This window comes from Medicago truncatula, chromosome 1, assembly GCF_003473485.1.
Source record: "Medicago truncatula cultivar Jemalong A17 chromosome 1, MtrunA17r5.0-ANR, whole genome shotgun sequence".
Classification (NCBI taxonomy): Eukaryota; Viridiplantae; Streptophyta; class Magnoliopsida; order Fabales; family Fabaceae; genus Medicago; species Medicago truncatula.
The window spans coordinates 7,065,544-7,081,387 of record NC_053042.1 but is presented as its reverse complement, the minus strand read 5'-3'; the positions used below and the strand labels follow the sequence as shown (position 1 = coordinate 7,081,387).

Sequence of the window (15,844 nt, the reverse complement as noted above, 5' to 3'; positions counted from 1 at the left end):
GAACAATTTCCTATTTTTTGTCGCCATCTCATCATGATGATGCATATTAGACCGCTCCACCTCTTGATTATAAAATTAAATCATCCTCACTAAAATTTGAATTAACCTCATAATTTCCAAAACATTCCTTCTTTGTAGTAGCATAATTTTTTTGGACAAATTGTAGTAGCATATTTAATTGGAGATATCAAATCATCGTCATTACCGTCCTTCAAATTATCCTCATCATTATCGACATTTATTTTCTGATTTTTTTCTTTCCTCCTCAATCCCAAATCCAATCGTGCCACTTCCAATTTTGCACTATTAGTGGCCATTTCATGGTTATTTGCACCCGTAAAAAAAATTGTTTTCACTTAACAATATTATCAATGTAAACTTTGTTACTCCTTCGGTCCCCTTTCACATTAAATGTCACATTTGAGTTGTATACTCTCTCGTCCTTCTTTGTTTGAATAGTTTACAAAAAGTGTGGGTATTAAGAAAAGTGTTCGAATTAATATATTTATATAAATGTATGTTATTATTACTAAATTACCCTTTGTCTATAGAGATATTTAATGTTAACTTTTCATATTTTAATATATATTAATAATATTAATGAAGGGTGTATTTGGAAAAAGAATAATGAATGTTTCTAGATATTTACAGATAGTCTTATATTTATGGACACAATTTTTTTGTAAAGTAGTCTCATAAAAAGGGATGGGGGAGTATGATTTTTTTAAAAATAATAATTATCTGAGTTGATTTGAATGATAAAATTAGTATTCACCATTTCTTTTTTGAGTGTTATTTTGTAACTTTTTACACGTATTAAAACAACTAATAAATATTTTTTACTTTTAATACAAATATTTATGTTTGATTTGTATTAGAGTTTTTCTATTCACACCCCATATATTTCTGATTGCACCCAAATTTTCTTAAAAGTTTTTTATAATACCAAAATTGCTCTTTTATATAAATTTTCTTAAAATCTTTATTTCATTCATTGTCACTCTAAAATTCCAATCTCTTTCACCCACAAACGATCAAACAATCATGATGTTCAATCAATCTCATTAAAGAGTGAATCAAAACATCTTTCATCCATACTCGACTGTGAATTTCTTCTTCTTTTTCAATAATGCTAGTTTCAATTTTCTTCTTCTTGTTCAACTGCACTATACAACAATTTCAATTTTACATTGTTGAGGTTAACTTAAATTCAGTTTAAGTAGGTTCATGTAAACTTAGTTTACGTAACTTACTTAAACTTAGTTTACATAACCGACTTAAATTGGGTTTACATGACTTACTTAAACTGAGTTTACATGACCTACTTAAACTAAGTTTACATGTACATACTTAAACTGAGATTACGCAGAATCATTGAACAAGGTTGAATTTTAGATGTACACTTAAACTCAGTTTACATGACTTACTTAAACTGAGTTTACATGACATATTTAAACTAAGTTTAAGTAAGTACACTTAAACTCAGTTTACATGATATACTTAAACTAAGTTTACATGACCTACTTAAACTGATTTTACATGACATACTTAAACCGAGTTTAAGTATGTACACTTAAACTCAGGTGACATGACCTAGTTAAACTAAGTTTACATGACCTACTTAAACTGAAGAGGGGTTTTGGGGTGTACCGAAAAGAAGGAAGAGGCTTTTTAAAATTAAATTTTATGAAAGGGTAATTTTGTTATTTTGGGGTGTAACCAGGATTAAACAGGGTGTGATTAGAAAAACTCTTTGTATTATCCTTAATAAGAATTATTTTATTACATTTAGTTTTCTCTTTGTAATAAATAAATAAGGATATTATTGATAAATCAATAAATAATTTGTATTGAACTTTAAAATCGACATCGGAACAAAATATTTTTTCAAAACTGACACTTATAAAGGAACAAAGAGAATATCATTAACAATAATACTCTTATTAATTTTAATTAATTTAGTTATTGAGTAAATTTCAATAAATAAAAATATATTAGTGTAAAATACATTTGTTAAAAAATGAATTAATGTAAAATACATGAATATTCTAAAGTGACATATAGAGAGAAAAAGAATACAAAAATCACACTTATAATAACAAGGAGGAAGTATTTTTTTTTAATAGAATTATTGTCTATCTTATAATACTCTTAATTATTTATTATTTCATTTCAGATATCTATCTTGCTGCAATAAATATTGAAATGTATTATTGTGAAAACAAAAATTAATATTGAAACTTTAAAAACAAAAAGTAATTACTAATAAAAAATAAAAATAAAAATTATAATAAAAATAAAAATTATATACAAAAGTTACGAGTAAATATAAACTAGACTCGTCCAAAACGGAAATAGTTGCATCATTAGAGAATAGACATTTAAAGAAATTGATAACGTATCCGATAAATCCTTAGAGAAATAATGTACATCAAATACATCCCTTAGTCGATAAGTAAAGTTCATGCATTATATATAGTTCTTGAACCTCACTTCTACAATCACAAACACAACATATCATAGCTTTGGTTTCTAATTTTCTTTATGATTTCTCCACCATTTTGATTCCATGGCGTCACCTTATGAGGTTGAAGTGAAGCTTTTATCTGCCAAAAACCTTAAGAATGTGAATTGGCGGTACGGTCCTAACCTCCCATACGCTGTTGTTTGGGTCGATCCAGCACAAAAACGTTCCACCAACGTTGACAAATCTGGTGACACTCAACCCAACTGGAATGAAAAACTCATCACCACTATGCCACCATCGACAACCATCAAAAATTGTTTCGTCTTCATCGATGTTCTCCACTTAGAGTCGAATAACAAGCCGCCACTCATTATCGGCTCATCTCAACTTCCACTTGATGGAATCAAAATTGATGACTTATCAGGCGTCAGCCGTACTTTGAAGCTGAAGCGTCCTTCTGGACGCCCACAAGGCACGGTTGACATTAAAGTCATCATAAAAAATTTAGCCTATCATGCACCTTATGGTGTTCCTCATCCTTATGGGAGTCCATATGGTGCTCCACCTGCACCTGGTGCAAGTTTGTCAGTAACGTATGGGAATCCATACAATGTTGCTCCACCTCTGCCTGCAGGCTACGGCTACCCTGTAGCCGCACCCACGTATGTTGCTGCCTCACGTCCTCCTGTAGGTTACCCCGCATCTGCCCCATATGCCTATGGTCAAAGCATTCAACAAGGCACGTCGCAAGGTGAATCAGAGAAAGGTAGCCAATTTGGGTTGGGAACAGGTTTGGCCGTGGGTGCTGGAGCAGGTTTGGCTGTGGGAGTTGTTGTGGGTGGAATTGGTGCACTTGCATTAGGGAAGGATGAGGAAGCTGAGAAAGTGGAGAAGGATTCGTACTATGAGCATGAAGTGTACCATCATGAAGTTGAGAGTGATGCCTACTATGAGCATGTTGAGGAGGCATCTCATGTCGAGGAGGCATCCAATGTTGAGGAGGCGAATGCATACTATGAAGAGTATGCAACTGAGGTTGAGGAGGCAAATGCATACTATGAAGAGTACGCACCTGAGGTTGAGGAGGAATCCTATGTTGAGGAGGCAAATGCATATTATGAAGAGTACTAAGGGATTATTTTCATAACATTTTGATGTAATTTCAATTATGCAAATGAATCAAGCTGCTTAGAATAAAATGTAATCATGAATTACAAAAGTTTAAGCTATTTTAAATTGAAACGAGTGTCTAATTTATCATTTCATGGTTTTATTTCATTTGAGTCTAAATTATCATTTTTAATTAAAAATGGAGGTAAAATAAGTGCATTTGCCCAAGTGTTTTTCTTCTTCTATAGTTTATTGATAGTGTGTACAATATGTTGAAAGATCTAAATCCATTAAATAGTCATCCGTCATTTCAGAAAAGTCTCTATAGCTGCGTTGTAGATACCATGATTTACGGGAAAAAAAATTATTTGTTGTTATTGAATGAGAAACGTTTTGAAATGATGTGATGAAAAAGTACTTAGTGTAACACAAGTGATACATGTTTAGGGTTGCATGTTTTTTTTTTTTTTTGTCAAGTAGCATAGCGGCCAGATAAATTCACTTTAAATGTGAATAAATTGGGTATTCGGGGTTCAAACCCCAGCCTCTGCATATAATATGCATTATCTCTTACCAAGTGAGCTATACTCATAAGGGTGCATACTTTGGTTTAACAAAAGAATAGAAGAAAAAATAATTGTTTGCCAAACTCAAATATAAGCAAAGTATCACTTGTCTACCCGTAATATTTTAAATATCTTAATATATTTAAATTTGTATATGATAGAAAAATCCATATAATTAAAATAAAAAGTATATATTTAATTCAAAATATAAATAATTGCATAAAAAAATGATTGCATTAACTGCATTTAATGTCGATTAAATTACCATAATTTTCCTCTTTTGTACCAAAAAGAAATACCATAATATTTGGATAATAAAAAAATAAACACATGATTTGAGGATTCTTCAAAAAAAAAAACACATGACTTGAGGAAAGTTTTATGTCAAAAAAAAAAAAAAAAACATGACATGAGGAAAGTTAATCACTATAGAGTTATAGGGAAGTTAACAAAATTAAGTACATTAAACAAGTTACCTTTATAGAAGTTTCAAAAATGGAAAAATCATCAATAAACTTTAGCAGAATTTCAACACGTACAAATGAAAAAAAATACTACTCTCATTATCTAATCTCTACACACAAAATAAAATTTATACAGTAAAGTGTGGTTAAACAACCTTATTACAAATTTCAGAAATATAAACTTTATCAAACAATTTAAGTCTCAATGGAGATCAACCAATCAACTGCATAAAATAATAATTGTAAAATAAAAATATAAAAATCATTAAAATATGAGATATAACAATAAATGAAATTCAAGATATTATTAAAAAAAATTAAAATAGAAACACGGTTTTTTTTAGGGGAAGTTTTTTTTTTTTTTTAGGGAATTTTTTTTTTTTGAGGGAAGTTGAAACACCGTTATCAATATAGCTATAAACATTAACTTTGTAAAAGTTAAATCAAATTCAAATTTTACATTAAAATAAATAAATAATGACTTTTACAAAAATAAAGAAAGTAAGAATGATTCAAGGCCTCTCATTCTCAACCCTCCTCGTAAATTATGTGGTAGTTTCTTATGACTTTTCATCGATCAACAATTTAAAATAAATAAAAACATTTTTTTTTGGTGTTACAAATAAAACAAAAAAAAAACACTAAATAGCTTGTTTGTCTTGTATAAGGAGAGACTCTAAGTCATTTGAAGGATGATCCTAGTGAGATGAGCAGGCGGAATGGACACTCTTTAGCCATAAAGTCAACACAAGTATCATGTTCCTTTGGAATGTGAGTTAAATTGATAGTCTTATAATGCAAGACATCTGAGATTTCTAGTAACACTAAGTTATACACATGCAAACTTGCATTTGTCATGTTGTGAATAAGGTCTACCGTTTCCTAACAATCACTCTTGCAGATGAAATTTGTATAGCCGAGATTAGGGGTGTTCGCGGTCCGATTTGAATCGGTTTTGAAGCAAAAACTCATCCGATCTAAAGAAAAAATTATATGCGGTTCGGTTCGGTTTTGGATAATTAGTTAAAAAAAAACCGATCCAATCTGATCCAAATTAATGCGGTTTAATTTGGATCGAATTTTGGATGTCCAAATTACAAATTGTAACTTTTTTTATTAATAATAATCTTATAAAAATATGATAAAATGATAGGTTCGATACAAAATATAGCATATGATTTATAAAAAAAAAAAAAAAAAATAGTGCGGAATAATAATGATTGATGATTATTTTTAAAACATACGAAAAAGAAACAAAATTGATTAAATTAAACTCATACATAGTATTAAAAGAATTAAAAGAAAATAAATAATAGCTTAATATAATATATTCTAATTATAAAAATGGAAATATATATTAAAATATATATTTGTATGCGGTTCGGTTCAGTTTGGTTCGGTTTTGAAAAATCAATCCAAAATCCGATCCAATCCAAGCGGTTTTCACAAAATGTCATTCAAACACATCCAATAATATTCGATTTTGTGCAGTTTTCGGTTTTTTTGATCGATTTACGGTTTTAATTTGAATCGATTTGGATTTGAACACCCCTAACCGAAATCATAAGTACAAGTTGCAATCCCAAGTTTAATAGGACGAAGTTTTACCAAGAGAGCATTGCCACCATTGGAAAAAAAAAAAAAAAAAAAAAAGAAAGAGTGAGCCCAGCTATCCTTTTCCATCATGGCCACGAAGAATTCCATCGGTGCCTAGACGAAAACCAAGGCCGACTCACTGTATTTGTAAGTTTTAAAAAAATAATTAAATAAAAGTCTTTTAATCCTCTCAAAAAATAAAAGCCTTTTAAATAGGTTAGAAGAGTCTTCTAAAAACAATGTTTTGGGAGAGAATATCACAAAAATTAGAACTTTTTATCATATATTTCTTCGATGGAAAGTAATTATATTTGATACGTATTAGACATTAAATATGAATATCTTTATAGTTGGAATTCGAACATTGGTTCGTAACATTTGCAAGAACTTTTTTTTTAGTTTTAACTACTAATATATGTTAAAAGTAATATTTAATATATATACATCATTTACCAATTATTAGATTTAAAAAAAAATGGACAAAAATAAACCTTAAAATAATATTGAATTATGAGACAAATATAAATTACTTTTTTTATTTTTTAAATTTCGAATACGTAGTACTTTCTTAGATTTAAGGTATGGATATGTAAGGTGCTCTCCCTCTTTTTTCTTCGTTATTTTGTAACACTAAAAAAAAAAAAAAAAAAAAAAGATTTAAGGTATGGATAACCATTAAAACAACTACTTTGACTTGTGAAAATACATTCAATGCTTAAAAAAATTTGGGGCCTAAAAATTTTGAGGACCTAAGCCTTTCTTTAGTGGCTGCCCCCTTGAGTTGGACTTGACGAGAACTTTCTTCAAGAAAATTGTCATCCACATTTAGTTTAATGTGACCCTCAGGAGTTGGTTTTCAATGCGGTAAAATTCAGATTATAGATGTATCAGAATCCACAGGTTGGCAAAAGGTAATGAACTCGTAACTAATGCTTGAATCTTTATGCTACTTCATGAATCTACCAAGCTTGTTTTTCAATAAAAACATATATTTAATTCAAAATATCCATGATTACATTAACTAACGTTTAATATCAAAAAAATTACCACAATTTTTCGATCATGAAACTTGACTTCTAAATTTCAGATAAAACATGTTTGGATTTTAAAATCTGAATGTGCAGTAAAAGATTATTTTTAGGGGCTTAAGAGAACTATGGGGGTGGATAAATAAGTTCACTTAATTGACATGTTATGGAGGATCTTGGTAGTTGCGCTAATACTTATGATATTGGGCTTTTTCTCAACTCAATTGTGCTTATGACAAAAGATTATAATTGAACACCCTTAAAATGAAAATTGCTGTTCTCACAACAACAGTTTCCTAGAAACACATGAAAATGACCAAAAAACTTAGCGGTAGTTAATTATCAACGGTTTTCTGTTTATAAGTCAACGGTAGTTAAATATCATTGAGGTTTTTTTTGATTATTTTCATGTGTTTCTAAGAAACAATGAAAGTCAAAACAACAATTGTCCTTAAAATTCATTTTTTTGAATTGCAAAAGTTAGGTTTTTTTTTAAGAACATCAATAGTTAATTGGTAGGTTAATATTTAATACTCTTTGCTTACATTTGAATTTAGAACCCTCAACTTATTATCTTTTAACTCAGATAAATTGAATTTTAATTAATTGTCCTATCTAAAATTTTCCAATATGCTATCTAGTATTATAATTTTGGCAGAGAAGTTAATCTACCCATTGCAATTATTGGAGTTCTGGAGACCCATGTATTTATTGGTTGCTAATTGAGGAAATGACATGATTGCGAGTTTAGAAAACGATGGAATTTGGAATGATGACTTGAAATGAAAATAAAAAGTAAGATATGAAACAATTGAAACATATTTATGATTTGTTTGTTTTTGATTGATGACTTTAACGAGAAAAGGAAATGCATGTTATTTTCTCTCTTTTTTTCTAAAGTTTTTTTTTAATCGGCAAATATTATTAAACGTCATCCTCGCAAAATGTAAGGTATGGACGAAACAAGATACAAAAGGTGCCGCATATAAACGGTACACCATAACCACTTAAAAAACCCTAGAGATAAACCCACCAAAACACATCACCACCTAAAATAGACTAAAAAAAAAAAAACAAGCACTGTAAACTTTTTTTTCTTAAGTTAGAAAAGTTGAATTAAGGGCGTCAATTTAAGAACTTGAGCAGCCGCCCCCTATTGTAAACCCTTACTTTTTTTATTCCTTTGTTGCTTGAGTTATTAATTTTTATTTTGCTTCAAAAAATTATCAAAAAAAATTCCCCTAATTTTCACAATCTAGAAAATATTTTATCTTTTTTGGCCTTCGGGTTGTAACATTCATATATTGAGATTATGAATTTATTGATTTTGAAATTCTGATTTAGATTGTTTGTTGTTCTCGAACGACGTCGTCACAGAAGCATGAACGTCTAAGCTGAAAAATGTATTTTATTGTTTTCATCAATTTTTTATTATGAATTTTGAGTATCATATTTTTGAAGGTATAGAATTAAGGGTTTTGATGGTGGGGTAGTAAAAATGAGGTGAAGTTAGGTGTTGGATTAAGGAGTGTTTCTTGAAAGATTTTATGTATGTTATTTTTTTAATGATTTTGATGATGAGATTAAGTGTTGTTGTTAATGGTGTTGGTGTAGAGATTAGATTTTTTTTTGGCTAAAATATGGTTTTAGTCCCTGCAAATATGCCTCGTTTTGGTTTTAGTCCCTGGTAAAAAAATAATTTGTTTTTGGTCCCTGCAAAATTTTTTGTTTTTGAAAATAGTCCCTGACCCCACTTTTGTGATGATTTGCATACGTGGCACATTATAACTTAACCAATTTTGTAGTTTTTGGTCCCTGCAAAATTTTTTGGGGAGGGACTATTTTCAAAAACAAAAAATTTTGCAGGGACCAAAAACAAAATTTTTTTTACCAGGGACTAAAACCATATTTTAGCCTTTTTTTTTTACAAGGTGTAGTGATTAGATGATGATGATGTTGTTTTTGGAATTTTTTTTATGAATGTTGATGAAGGAGTTGTTAAAGATGATGAAGAAAAAATAAAGGAAGAAGATGAAGATTTTTTTGGATTTTTTGTCTTCTCGTTTTTTATTTTTGGTCCCTCTGTGTTTTTGTTTTGTTTTGGTCCCTCTAACTTTCTGACTCGAAACAACACATCAATGCCATATGTCATGTCACACGCCACCACATCATCTTTCGTTTGCCACATACTCATTTTTGTAATAGATGATGACGACAGAGACCAAAATTAAAACGTTTATAACTTACAATGTTTGTTTTAGAACAAAAAAGATACATGAATGAAAACAAAAAACACATGAACTTACAAGGACGATTTACCTATTTAAACCTTAGTTTTATCATATTTATAGGGTGTTATATTTGTAGACAATTTATCGTTGTATGCTATTAACCTGAATTATCTAAGTTTGTTTGAAAAATCATCCTTTTCAATTTTAGTGATTTTAAAGATTACCTTATTTCATATACTTTAAGAATAAGTACGAGATATAGTCCCCGTGAGTTTATCTCAATTGGTTGAGACATTACATAATTTATTTAGAGGCCGGGGTTCGAACTCCGGACACCCCACTTCTCCACATTTAATTGTGTGAGCTTCAGTCATTAGTCTCCTAGACAAAAAAAAGTACGAGATATACAGAAAAACTATAAAAAAATCGCATCATTGTTTCCTTGGAATCGTGCTTGAATAGAGTGGAGATATTTGAAGAAATAAAAACATAAAAAATAAAAAAAATTGAACATTTATTATTTTTATTTTTTATAAACAAGATTTAAGTTGAGAAACATTTGTAGTACTTTATTATATTGATTGATAGAGAAGTAGAGAACATACGTGTATGTAAAGCCAAACCAAAGGTGGCGCAAATGGTATGATTTTTTGCACACCACACGCAACATTGCAACAAGGAAAGCAAACAATACAATTAGTGCCTTTCAAGACTAAAATAATTGAAGGGAAAAACTTGGTCCCCATTAATAATGTTTAATTCATCTATACTCTTGCCTTAAAGTTTAAAGGTTCTGTTTTTTCCTCATGTTTTACCTCTTTTAAGAGCATCAATTTTCACACTTAGTTTAAACACTTTAGTTTTTACTCTTCTATAATCATTGGGATTTTTGTCATAGTCACTATTTTATACTATACTAGATCAAATGTGTAAAAGAAGTGTTATAAAATGAATTTTCTTAATTAGTCAATACAATATACTTATCTTTAACAGAATTATAAACTCCTCTCATCTTAATTTTTTGTTTTGATTCATAGAGTAAATGACAAAGACATTATAAACTTATATACAAATGAATATGTCAGAATTCAAACCCCGATCATCATAACGTTTGACTTAACAATTTTGTTATTTTTATACTTGAATTAGGATTTGTGGATAAATTAGATAATCTTTTTTTTTTTTTATGGAAGGAAAATTAGATAATCTTTTTTCTAATTAGTGGATATTAAACTAATGAGATATTATAACAGAATAGGGCCCATATGTTTCAAAATTGCACTAATGACTGAGTCAATAGCATTGCATTTCGACTCAGTCAACTACATCTTTTTATTCTTTTCTTTTCCAAGTCACTTTCACTTCCAAAGACCACATGTTGTAGCCGACGAGCAAAAAAAGAAAATCCATATTCTACACTCCCATCATAATTATATAAATAATATCTCTTTTCCCTTTCTATTCCAAACAAAAGACCTTAAGACAGATCCTGTACTTTATACCATTCAAAAAATAGTTGAAATTAATATGAAATAGAAAACACATGAAACAATTCGTACACACAACAAACTCAAAGACAGCACAGCATTGGGAGTCTTGTCTCTACTCACTTTTTCCTCAATTGTGATAAGGGATAAGAGGGAGGTGTTTGACATGGTCATTGATCACATATTAATTTAGGCTTAATTTTTCCTCTCAAAAAAGTTATTTAGTTAGGTCTTAATATTTACAAATAACATCAAAATATCTACAAAATAATTAATGATGGGATTGATTGGATATATGAAAACAGGTTTACACTATGGACAAATAGAAATTAAATTATTTCACGAAAATAAATAAATTAAATTCATTAATATATACGTGAATCCACAACTTATAAAAAATTATTATAAAAAAAAAAGTAAGTTTTTGACATGAAGGGTTGTTGTTAATGTGTAGTACTATTTATTTGGATTATTGTTTTGTACCTCTCAAATTTTAGTTAAATAACTGTCTAAATTGACTTGCAACCTATACATGTTGGGGAGTTTGGAAGAGTGTCGGAGCAACAACAAGTCAATACTCTAAGACCATAAGGGAGGAAGATGTCCATCTTCATCCAAAACTTTAATGAATTAAGTATATGAGTCATCTTTATTATATCTTCAATATTGTATCTATTCATAGACGATGTAGAACTAATCATCTACACTTAAACTCAACAATACATTAAAAAAAGTACATTCAATAAAATTGCTATAATTTAGTAATTTATAATTGAATAGATAATTTTATTAGAGTTGTTTTTTTACTATTTAGTAGAAGTTTGAATTTGTATGTAGAGGATACCTTTAGTTTACTAAAAAAGAAAAATCATTCGTGATCAATGTAACTTCATTAAGCACAAATTTAGACGTGATTAATCATAATTTTTAGGTGCTCAAATCTAAATATATAGTCGAACACTTAAAAACTATGGTTGTGGTTAATGAAATTACATGGATGATTGATAAGTTTTAATATTTGATATACACGTATCTATTAATCATCTAATTTACACAATTAACAAATTATTTAAATTGTGTTAACCACTGAAAAGTTATCGCAAATGATATCTAACTTTAGTTGTACAAATAATTTCTCTTATCTATTTATCGTTATCTTTCTCTACTCTTGAATTTTCTCACAAAGAAACACATTATTTTGATAAATTGGCACAAAAAGGCAAAAATAAAGGGGAGGGAGTTGCTATCAGTCCACGTTGGATTGTGAGAAGGATGTTGCCATATCAATATTTTAAGGTGAACTCAATGATATTCACGTAGTTTGTTCGGGTATGTAACTTTCATGTTATTAATCAATGACATGTCAAATTTTGAGATTAATTTATTCTAAAATAGATTTAAATGTTAAATAAACTTTGCTTAGTATCACTACCAATCAAACTCCAACTCCAAGATACCTATGAATTTACCTTCAAAATTTGGCATTTATTGGCAAGTGGTAAGAAGACCATTGACAGGATTAACACTCGTGGAACTGAAAAATGTATCGTGTATTTATTTATTATTTGAAAGACTAAAAGTTACAATATTATGTATAGTCAACAATTTCTTTTAGGTCTACTAAAAAATATATTTTTAGGTTAGGTACATTTTGGATTTGTGTGTTCACAAGATTGGATGTATAGTGTTTATACGCAATACACATATAAAGATATGCATTTTTAAATAATAATAAAAAAAAAAACATAAGAGAGAGAGTAGAGAATATATGCAAATTGAATTGATTGAAGGGAGAAATTGACACAAACTGGTAAAAATAAAAATACAAGAACACAAAAGTATTTATATAGCTAATAAATCCAGTGCAAAGATGTTCTCAACATTTTCGGTTTAGGCCGATCAATACAAAAGCATATCAAGTCAAAATAAAAAACAATGAACAATGTCAGAAATATATCGGCTAGAAATGACATGAAACAATTGTTTTTTTTTGTTTTGTTGCTTAGAGACTAATATTTTAAGGTATAGAGATCCACTTAAGGGTGAACCTCTCTCAACAAATGTTCTTCTATGCATATTAATTAGGGATCGAATCTATGATCACATGTTTAAGATACTTGATTATCTATCAATTTTATCACATTATATTGGTGAATAAATGTAATTAACTACTAAAATAAAATCATCAAGCCATAAGGCATAGGTTTAACCACCTAGTAAGGAGAAGGCATATCTTAATGCTTAACAACTTGGAAGAAGCAACAAAGATTTGAAATCAATTTAATACCATATATTACAGAGGTTTAACTCGTTAAGGTCACACCTTACTAAGCAAATCCTTTTGTACATAATACCAATAACATACCATATTTAAAGAAAAAGTGTTGTAGTATGACTCAAAATATGATGGATGGAGAATATTTGCATCAAAAATATAATATTCTCTTTCAATTTGCATCAAATCGTTCTTCATACGGTATAAAAATATATTTATTGTCCATAATATATTTTTAGCACAAAATATATTTGAAACAAATCTTTTATATTTTTAGCAATAATATTCTCCATCCATCAAATTTTGAGTCATACTATAACATTCTCCACCTTGACTCTAAATTAGTGATGATGCCAATTTAACATCAACCACCGTGCTGCTCTTTACCTTGCTTCCCACTATACCAAGTTGCTTCACAAGTTTACACCCTAACCTCTCCATCGGAATGCCTTCCGCCCTTTTGAAGATCCTTGTGTCCAAACTACTCAAGGCATTTTAGGTAGTTCCACAAGTGCACACCTTAACCCCTTCAGCCCTCGGAATGTCTTCCGCCTTCTCGAAGGTCCTTGCAGTCCAACTACACTAGGAATTTTAGGTAGTTCCACAAGCATTTACCATAACATCTTCAACACAGGACATCTCCCGCTTCCTTGAAGGTCTCCTTCTTCAACCTCCGGAATGCCTTCCGTCTTCATGAAGAAATCCCTTGCTCACCATAGAGCATAGCACCCAAGGTCCTCCATAGCCGTACCATTACCGATGTGTTCAACTCCACCTCACGCTGAGCGTACTCTACCTCAACTAGCAAATGCGTACATCCCACTATGTCTTCAACCTTGAAACTCCACCTCAAAATGTAGATCATGAGTACTGTTGCCTCCGCCTCTCTAGACTGATCATGAGTATTCTTACCACCGCCTCTCCAGGCTGATGTTGAGTGTTTAACGTCTCTCCAGACGACCACCGCTCCACTAGGCATCAATCCAAATGTGAGACACATCACCTTCTTCATCCTCCAAACAACACCACACCATCAGAGCACCCGCATCCCCAAGACGCACCTCAATGTTCTCCAAATCACCAATGATTTTGTTGAACTCCACAAGTAGCTCCATGATGGTCTTTGACTTTACCATCTTAAATGAGTAAAGTTGTTGCTTTAGGACTTGCCGATGAGCCAAAGACTTTGTCATATACAAATATTCGAACTTTGACCACATCGATGTCGCGGTTGGATCCTTTGTTACTTCTCTCAAAACTTTATCCCCGAGGTACAAGACAATGGCACTCCTGGCCTTGTCCACCATCTCGGTCTTCAGTGAAAGAATATTTGCAACAAAAATATAATATTCCCTTTCAATTTACATCAAATCGTTCTTCATACGGTACAAAAATATATGTATTGTCCATAAATATATTTTCAGCACAAAATATATTTGAAACAAGTCTTTTATATTTTTAGCAACAAGGGTATTCGTTCCAAATTTATGAGTTATACTTTTATTATAAATATAGACCTTGAATCAGAGTAAATCTTGAGATAGAGGGGGCCGAAACAACGGTTTAGAAAGGCAACAACAAAACTAGGGTTTGTATAGAGTTTGTCTCTTTGGAACAAACACTAGGGTTTAAGGGTTGATTCACCTTGGGAAACACTATTAAGATTGAGTCTCTTGGTTACGGGAAGAGATTGGGGCTTTGGGTAGAATTAGGCGGGATACTTTTTCTTGTAACTCATTGACATCTCTTTTATAACGTTACTCATCATATAGTGAAACGGAGGGCTGCTCTCTCCTCCAGACTAGGTCAATTTGGACCGAACTAGGTCAACAAATTCTTTTGTGTTCTCTCTTCTCTTCTTTTTCTCTCGCTGTTGTTTTCTACTTTTGGCTTGTGTTTATAGTTGTTCCATACACTTTGTTTTGATTGCTTGACTATCCCTTGCTCCACACATCAAGTTTGTTATTGGTGTGATTTTTCATCGAATTCGCAACAAAAAGATTTTAAAAGAATTGCATTTAAGATTCCCAATCTTATTTGAGAGTCACATTGCAAGATTGAATGTGGAGTTTGTTAATGGAATTGTGAAGAATGTTTAACTAAGGTTGTGTGTGATGTGTTAAGGGTTTTCTAGTGGACAAGGGTTCATCTTCGAAGAGCTCAAATAGTCTTAATCGTCATAAGTAATCAAGTTGATATGGACTCTATAAGAGTGGACCACAATGGTCAGGGTCAGTCCATTGATGGATAACAAAAGTCTTATTAGACAGACAAACTATAGAAATACTAGTCTCTAATGCACTATATTTTGTGTTAAATGCTCGATTTTCAATTGAATGGACTCTAGTAATTCAGAATTCAATCAAAATATAAGTATAATCTTACTAACAATTATTCCACCCAAGAATCGAATCATATTGCATAACTCAAAAATTTATCTCTGCAGGTTTAGTATTTACGGTCAAGTCGGATGATTTTAGTGTTACAATTGAGGGAGAGATATTTTGTTAGGAACAAAAACATACCTGTTCAAAAAAAACAAAAACATATCTAACCTAAATACTGCTAGTATATTTTTTTTTTAGGGAACCAGTAGTATTTATTTGGTTATTCTTTCGAA

General features: G+C 30.4%; 1 protein-coding gene across 1 annotated transcript; it reads left to right on the top strand.

The window, feature by feature from the left end:
- The first annotated feature begins 2,569 nt into the window (after window positions 1–2,569).
- On the top strand, window positions 2,570–3,598 carry LOC25482141 (uncharacterized). The gene has a single exon (XM_013610651.2). The coding sequence runs from the start codon at window positions 2,570–2,572 to the stop codon at window positions 3,596–3,598; it is 1,029 nt and encodes a 342-aa protein (XP_013466105.1).
- The last annotated feature ends 12,246 nt before the right edge of the window (window positions 3,599–15,844 follow it).

Coding starts and splice junctions, on each gene's coding strand:
- LOC25482141 (XM_013610651.2), top strand. CDS start 2,570: ATGGCGTCACCTTATGAGGTTGAAGTGAAGCTTTTATCTGCCAAAAAC.